This window comes from Sardina pilchardus, chromosome 15 (assembly GCF_963854185.1).
Source record: "Sardina pilchardus chromosome 15, fSarPil1.1, whole genome shotgun sequence".
NCBI classification, from domain to species: domain Eukaryota; kingdom Metazoa; phylum Chordata; class Actinopteri; order Clupeiformes; family Clupeidae; genus Sardina; species Sardina pilchardus.
In genome coordinates, this window is record NC_085008.1 from 7,668,086 (window position 1) to 7,676,500 (window position 8,415).

The 8,415-nt window shown below is 44.2% G+C and overlaps 1 protein-coding gene across 1 annotated transcript; it reads left to right on the forward strand.

The window, feature by feature from the left end:
* Positions 1–835: 835 nt before the first annotated feature.
* On the forward strand, positions 836–7,665 carry olfml2ba (olfactomedin-like 2Ba). The gene is made up of 8 exons (XM_062555401.1): positions 836–1,255; positions 1,490–1,753; positions 1,990–2,097; positions 2,322–2,492; positions 3,923–4,112; positions 4,507–5,547; positions 5,775–5,951; positions 6,362–7,665. Exons 1-8 carry the CDS (start codon positions 1,097–1,099, stop codon positions 6,979–6,981), a joined length of 2,730 nt encoding a protein of 909 aa, XP_062411385.1. The 5' UTR covers positions 836–1,096; the 3' UTR covers positions 6,982–7,665.
* The last annotated feature ends 750 nt before the right edge of the window (positions 7,666–8,415 follow it).

The following is an 8,415-nucleotide window of genomic DNA, read 5'->3' on the forward strand; positions in this document are numbered from 1 at the left end:
TCTGAGAGGAACATTGTAACGGATACAGATTTCTCTACATTTCATATGGCTTATGGGTAACCTGTGAGGGTGCATGTCCCCATGTCCCTACCTTACTCATGCTGTCAGAGAACCAAGGTTATGTAAGCAACCTTTAAGGTGCAACGGCCACTGAAAAAATGTTCCCCAGTGGTACCAGGAGGGGTCTCCCTAGACTTTGTCTCAAATGGACCCAGGTCTAACTCAGTCAGTTATTTATTTATTACATTGGCATAGTTACTACTCTCAAATAGAGGAAATAAATGAGGCCAAAACTTAATCAGGTTTAGTTGCCCGTCCTTTGGCCTTTCATAAAATGGAAGTGTACTGTGGGTATTTCAACCTCAACATTATTACTAATCTCTAAACATTTAAGGCCAATCCCTGAAAGGGCCATGGAGTGAAAAGCATCACCAAGCATCAGCACAGTTTCATCTTCCTTAAAGACAGTTGTCAGAAATTGGTTTAACTTGATTGCTGCTAGTCACAGTTCAATTTCTAGTTCAAGGGTCAGTAGAGAGAAGGTGCTGATTTAAAAAAAAAAAAAAAAAAAAAACGAAACTTTTGCTATTCAGCTGTGTCCTTGCTTAATTCAAATTGGTGCCACAATGGCTGCAGTGCTTTGTTATGTACTGTGGAGACAGTGAGAAAACTGTATGGAGAGAGGCAGTGAGAAAACCGCCAGAGAGAGAAAGAGAGAGAGAGAGAGAGAGAGAGAGAGGGCTAGTGGCTGGTACCTCTCTATCCTTGGTCCTCCCCATCTGTTCCGAAGGGACTCCACTTCTCAGTCAGCTCTGCTTTGCAAACATTCCCCAGAAACCTTTCTGACAGAGGGCACTGAACACCTGCTATCTGTCTGTAGGACAACCATCTAGAAGGCGTCAATAGTTTACTTTGGAGACAAATATGTACCACAAGACGACCTCAACGAAAAGTTATTGATGTATCCATGAAAACAAAGGGGATTATTTTACACCTTATGATATTCGTTGACGCGTCTATGCAAACCATTTAACCAATTAAGTTACTGGCTTATCTGACTAGACTGTGAACTGTTAAATATTCGTATAGTTTAACTATGACTCGGCTGGGAATCTGGTGCGCTCTGTGGTGGGCAGCTACCGCGTGTTGTTCCGCTGCGCCAAAGTTGCAGCTTGGCTCACCAGTAGAGACCGAAGAAGACCACAACGACACTTTAACACTCGAGACGGAGAATGGAGAGGGCATACTAACCCAGGTGAGTCTTGCGCATTTTCTCAAGAAGATCATTTCGGAACACTGACCTATTTAGATTATTTGGAATATTTGCAGAAATAACAATGCATGTCTTGGTGTGGTGTTCAACATATTGCATGTAATTTATGGCATATTCAGTCAGTTATTAACACCACACATGGTCAATGCATTAAATGGAATTTTCTGTGCTGATTGTGCCTGGTAGAAAAATACCTGCGTCCTCTTTCCTTTATAGCTGCTGGGTGATTATGACAAAGTGAAAGCGCTTTCGGAAGGCTCTGACTGTGGATGTAAATGTGTTGTCAGACCCCTGAGCAGGAGCGCCTGCCGCCGGATCGAGGAAGGCACAGCCACGCCGAACGACTTCTACACCGTGGAGACAGTGACATCGGGGCCCGACTGCAAATGTGCGTGCATCGCGCCACCGTCGGCGCTAAACCCTTGCGAGGGGGACTACCGGTTGAAAAAGCTTCGGGAGGCCAGCGAAGACAATGTCAAGGTGACCGGAATAGTGGCCTGCGCTCTTGATTGCAATGCTCTCACGGCTTTACTGGATCAGTTATGTCATCTCGCAAAGATGCGCTCATCTGTTTATCAGAAACCTGTTGGACGTACGCGAAAGTTTCCATCAAATATGGCTGGAATACTCGTTTTCAGTTGCAGTCTGCTGGTGAATATATTTGTTTTTCATTCATATCCGCCTTCCTTATGGGATTTATTTGTTTTTTTGTTTAGCTGTCCACGATTATTGAGCTGCTGGAAGGATCCTTCTACGGAATGGACCTGCTGAAGCTACACTCGGTTACCACTAAACTCCTCAATCGTGTCGACAGTATTGAAAAAGTAAGTTTTCTACATTCTATAACAGCGCAAGTAAGAGAACGCGGTCTCCTTGGCTAGTAAACAAATGTGGTTCTTGCTTAATTAAGAATAACACGATCATAAGAAACGGTGTAGTCTAAACTGAAGTGGTGCTAGTGTTGATATGGGTTGTGGTAGTTTCCGTGTTGGCTAATATCGTTTATTCAGTGCGTACAACTCTGATTGTATTCTGTGCGCCCTCTCAGGTGTTGCAGAATGACACGAAAGAGGAGGCAAACCAGCACAACATAATCACACCTACAAGTCTGCCAATCCAGGAGACAGAAAACCCCACATCGGCAACCCCACCACGTAATGAGAAACGGAAGAGACTTACACTACAAAGTGACCAAGCAGCGGCCTATCAGAACTTAGAGGTAGGCTCTCAAACACAGTAGCTCAGTGATGAATAGGCCTACATTATTTCCCCATCATCAAACAATCCGTTTGGTTTGCAGGTGTCATGGCATCACTTTCAGTACATCTGGTAAAGATAAATGTACGGTAGGCCTACACATGCGCTCTGCTCAGTTTTCCCCAGAGATGCCGAAAGATGAGAGTTTGGTCCCTCTTGAAAATAGGCCTGAGAGATGATTAGATAAATCCAGCATTTGGCTTCGCTTTGCCGAACGTACAGTACAGTGTGTAGATGAAGTAGAATTCTGGAGTTTTATGGTCTCCTATAAGTGAAGTACCCCATGGTACTGACAGTAATAAACAAAATGTACAATAACCTCCATGAGAAGTACATTTAAATGAGATCCTTACCAGTTACTCTGAGAGTGATCAGAGTGTGATTGCCATGTTGAGAAGGAGTGGCTAGTTGGAAGAGTACTAGCCCTTCTGAAAGTCCATCTGGGAAATTGCTCTGTGCAGCTTTCAGGATTGGAATGGCCTGCCATTATCTCACCACCAGCCAGATTTGCCAAAAAGCTTTCATTAAATCGGAAAATTAAATGTGTTTATCTTCTCTGCTATCAAAAGTCAGTTGATTGGGACAAACGGTTCGGTGAGGGTCATACTTATCATTTTGTTTACACCAGTGACTGTAGAAATCCCTATTATACTGTCATTCGTTTACACAATCTAAGCTCAGCGCAGCCATTTATTAATTTGTGTTGATCTGTGCAGGCACACACACACACACACACACACACACACACACACACACACACACACACACACACACACACGTGTGATGTGAATTATCTACTCTGGAGAGCCATATCCCTCTGGTTCAACACTTGTGAGTCTCGAGTCCCACACAGTTGGCCAGTGATCTCATAAACCCCCCATCAATTTTTCCACACAAGTTGGATTCTCATTGCTCAAACAATATCTGTTGCCATAATACATTGATACATTACTACAGATCTAAAAAATGTTGAAAAAGAGTTTAATAAGGACAAGTCATTGAGGTCTGAATCCATAAAAGGACATAAATTAGATGTGGGTCCAACCTCATTCCAATTGGCAATTATCAACCCTAAACCAACTCTGTTTACTCTTTGTTGACAATAGGGAATAAATAGGCTTAGACAGGGTTAGGTCAGGGTTGGGGTTAATGGTCATTGTCAATTATTTGAGAGTTAAAGGTAGCAGACGATGCTAACAGTTTTGTGTACTGTAACACACCGTATGTGCAGTATACTGAATGTAACAGTGTATGTACTCTAATGCAATAAAGTTTTAAAATAAAGTGTAAAAGTCCTAAACATGGCGTAACTCATTATGGCCTCACCATAGAAGTGATATTATGCAATATGTACGAGTTGCTCAGTCATGCATGGTCTGTTTATTCTGACAGGATAAATATGATGAGAAGTTTATCGGAGGACATGACCCCTCACAGTTCACAAAGAAGGCTGACGATGAGGCTATGGGGGTCAGTAACCAAAACAAGGAGCACAAAGCACCTGCCCAGCCAAAGATAGTCATCAGGGGCATGACCTACTACAAATCTCAGACTGCAGAGGAGACCGTCAAAGAGGACAACAGTAAGTAGTACCAGCCTGAATGTATAGTTAGATATACAGTATACTAAGATAGAGAGTTAAAGAGACTCTAGAGATACTCTATTGTTGTCTTTAGGGAGGATTGTTTTGTTTACTCTGATAAGACTATGTTCACTTTCACTTAGTGCACAATTTGCCTGTCTAGTATCCATGCTAGTTGTAGATGTGAATTGCTAAGGGTTTGATGTGGAGTTAAGCCAACTACTACATACATGTATACTGAGAATGAATGGCTTGGTTTTGCATAGGTGGTGATGAATATGTCTGACTAGAATGATGTTCTAACATATCGGTCCTTTGTGTGACTCCTGACCATAGAGTTTGGAGGCGAAAGTACACTGGCATGTATCTTATTCCTCATTTGTCTATCCTGTAGCTTTGGAGGATGAAGTTCTGAGTGGCGACGGCATGCTCGACTATTTCATAGATGAGCAACTCATCCAACCCAAGCCCAAGGCCTACAGACCTCTTGTTAAGGCGTGGTCTATACCAGCCAATCGCAAGACCCTAAGCCATGGTCAGAGCGGAGCCTCGGGGGCCAACAGTGGCAGTCCCTTGCAGTTCGAGCAGTCCGACTCGCCGAACCACTTTGAAATGACCTCCGACCCTGGTGTGGTCATGACCATGCCTGAGACCGCCGAGACTGAGGCCGAACAGCCCACCAACAAGAGGGCGGCCCAGCAGGAAGCTCTACCCCTGGCAGTGAGCGTCGAGGCTGGCAATGCCTCAAGCCAGGCCCTGCCACTCTCGGAGGGCCCGTCGGTGACGCCGCGTCCCGTCTTGGCAAACCCTGAAACTACCCAACACCTGCCGATTAGGCCTCACCTTTCCAAGGCCCCCACAGAGAGAGCAATGGTCCAGGGCACAGAAGCGCCTGTCACACCTCTTGCCTTGCCAGATCACGGCGCAGTCGCTGTAGAGACCAATGTCACGGAAACTTCACAGAGTACACAGCGGCCATCTGATGTTGCCAGGGACACTGAAAGGCGAGGAACAACACAGGCTATTGTCAAGAGGACAAGAAAGGAATCAGTTGCTGACAATGAGCCACTGATCGCCAGCACCTTGTCAACCTTATCGAAGGCTGCTTCAGCAGTTAAGGCTACCACTGTACTCCCAACCACCATCAACACAGCCACAACTGCCAGAGTGACAACCCCCAGTGCAACGACACCCAGCCCCACCACGGAGCGCACCACCAACGGAACACCTACCGAAATGGCTAAAGCTGTAACCCAAAGGCCAGCAACCACCCCAAAGGCTGAGCCCTCAACTACCAGCCCAGTTAAGACAACCAGAAAGCCAGTCGGCCTGAAACGCAAGTACAGCATCAGCTGGGATGAGGAGGATACGGAGGAGAACATCGAGACTGATGGGTTTAAGAAGACCACGACAGACAAGCCAAACAGGAAGCCAGGTGAGTCGAACTGCTCAGTTTACTCAGATTACAGATTGAGTCTGACATTCTCATCTTTTACGACTTGGGGGGACTATGTCTGTCAAGTTTCTAATTGATTTTAGGATGACTGATGATGTTATGCTTATTTTCTATTCAAAATGAAATACTGTACGTATTTGTGTAACTAGCATAGCATTAGCATATTAGCATACTAAACATTGGTCATTTTGGTGCTTTTTGAACAGGAGAGTGCAAGGACACCTTGTCGACCATCTCAGAGCCTGTCACTCACACCCACTATGGCCGCAGGGAAGGAGCCTGGATGAAGGACCCACTGGCCAAGGACGACAAAATCTATGTGGCCAACTATTACTATGGCAACAATTTGCAGGAGTTCCGCAACTTGGAGGTGTTTAAGGAAGGTATGTGATCTCATGTCAATTCCTATAAATGTTACACTATCTCTGTAAGTGTCAATTGATCATTTGGTGCAAATGTCATATAAGGCCAAAGATTTTTCAGTGAGCACTTTGTTAAACCTCAAGGCAGAAAGCAAATCCTTTGGAGAAAACAGAAAAAAGCCATTTGGAAATGTAGCAGTAAGGAGCGACTTCTTCCGTATTTTAGGTGTCAATGTCAATGTCAATTTATTTGTATAGCACTTTAAAAAACAACAACAGTTGACCAAAGTGCTGTAAAACAAACAATCAGACAAACAAGAAACATACATAAGACAAAAGAGCTAGAGGGAGCAGCGTAGTCGCCAGCGTGCCCGTGACACCAAGGGATGACAAACATGTCCACCTAATATTTGTCCCTTTTGCTTCCTCAGGCCGCTTCACCAACTCCTACAAGCTGCCGTACAACTGGATCGGTACGGGTCACGTGGTGTACAACGGCGCCTTCTACTACAACCGGGCCTTCTCTCGCGACATCATCAAGTACGACCTGCGTCTGCGCTACGTGGCGGCGTGGACCATGCTGCACGACGCCATCTTCGACAACGAGGACTCGTCGACGTGGCGCTGGCGCGGCCACTCGGACATGGAGCTGGCGGTGGACGAGAGTGGCCTGTGGGTCGTCTACCCAGCGCTGGACGACGAGGGCTTCCTGCAGGAGGTGATCTTCCTGAGCCGCCTCGACCCCACGGACCTGAGCATCCGCCGGGAGAGCACCTGGCGGACCGGCCTGCGCCGCAATCACTACGGCAACTGCTTCATCGTCTGCGGTGTGCTTTACGCGACGGACAGCTTCGAGCAGCGCAACACCAACCTGGCGTATGCCTTCGACACACACACCAACACGCAGATGGTTCCCCGATTGCCCTTCAGCAACAACTACACATACAACACGCAGATCGACTATAACCCGAAAGAGCGAGTGTTGTACGCCTGGGACAACGGCTACCAGGTCACCTACAACGTCGCCTTTGCCTACGTAGATCCCCAGTAGAGTTGTTCATAGCGAAAAGACAAGACACAAAAAACATTACAGGAAATTCATCTTACATCTATTTTTTATGTTTTCTTCAAGGATTCAGCACTTTTTTGTATAAAAGCAATAATGATAAAAAAAAATCTATGTGTACAGGCAGATTGTAGACCAGTCTGCTTGGCTGTCAATGTTGATACATCACAGCTTTTATGTATGTCATATGCTAGTCTTTAATTGAGCAAATATTTAAGTGGTTTTACTTTTTGTTCCTCCTGCATGGATGGAGAAGAGACGGGCGAATTTTAACCAGAGGTTGTTTTTGTATCGACAATATGCATTGTAAATAATGTAAAATAAAGTTAAATCAGAAGATAAATGAATGTAGACAAAAAATATATTTGCGTAGCAGAATATGGTAGAGTAACGTCATAACAACAACATAAAAGTCATCCAGGAGCTCATTTCATACCAGTTAAGTACCAAGGCCGCAAGCATTGCTTTATAAACACTTTTCTACTTTTAGAAATCCTGTAATTTTTGTATTTTTCTTTCCCACTACACTTATTCCTGTACATATATTTTGTGGTAACATCACACACGCTTGTCAGCTTTAAGTTAAGCACTTAATTCTCTCTTCCCCTGTCTCCAACTGAACTGTACTTTGCAAGATTCTTTCATTGGAGAGGAGAGCATAATAAAATAAGACCTGTGATGGGAAAAGTATCTCTTTGGGTCAACTTCTTGAGAAGGGTTACAATTATACTTCCTTTCTCACTGTACACTGGCTGCAGAGTCACAGCGAAGCTTTTAGGAGGTCCCCTCGCAGTCATCTGTGGTGGACATGTCTGCTTGATTTAGTTCATTTTTTAAGCTGTTAAGTGACAGCAGAGACATATAATTGGTGTTTCTGTCTACCTTTTGTATAGCTTTCAGGCCACGTTCATAATATATACCTAAATAGTTCAAATATACACACATGTATTGCACATTCGCACACATGAATAAACACAAAGCCAAATAACACAACACAATTAATGTGACAATTTCCAGTGTTTTATTAATTAAATTTTACAGTCATAGAAAAAATGCAGTCAAATTGTGCATTGTATTGGTATATGCAATGATCAAATGAAACACGTTCCACATCATCAATGCGGACCTTTCGTTGACAAACAATGTAATGGCTAAATATTGCAACAGTATTTCATAATCGGTAAACTGCTATGTGATTCTGCTGACACAAGATGACTAAAGATGATACTCTACTGCAGAAACTAAACACTGTGCTACATTCTCACAGTCTACGGATATCACACGAGGACCAGCCTTACTTTGGGGAAGGTCATCTTTGGGAGTCCTGTTGGAGGAATAGGTCAAACAATACCTAGAATTGTTAACAAAGTAAGCCGGCTACAAATAATTAAAAAGTCAAAGCAAATCACAACATAGACC

Bases quoted from the DNA above. Each gene is read 5' to 3' on its own strand.
- olfml2ba (XM_062555401.1), top strand. From the start codon at position 1,097: ATGACTCGGCTGGGAATCTGGTGCGCTCTGTGGTGGGCAGCTACCGCG. The intron at 5,548-5,774 runs GTGAGTCGAACT...CTTTTTGAACAG, and splicing joins CAAGCCAAACAGGAAGCCAG to GAGAGTGCAAGGACACCTTG. The intron at 5,952-6,361 runs GTATGTGATCTC...TTGCTTCCTCAG, and splicing joins CTTGGAGGTGTTTAAGGAAG to GCCGCTTCACCAACTCCTAC.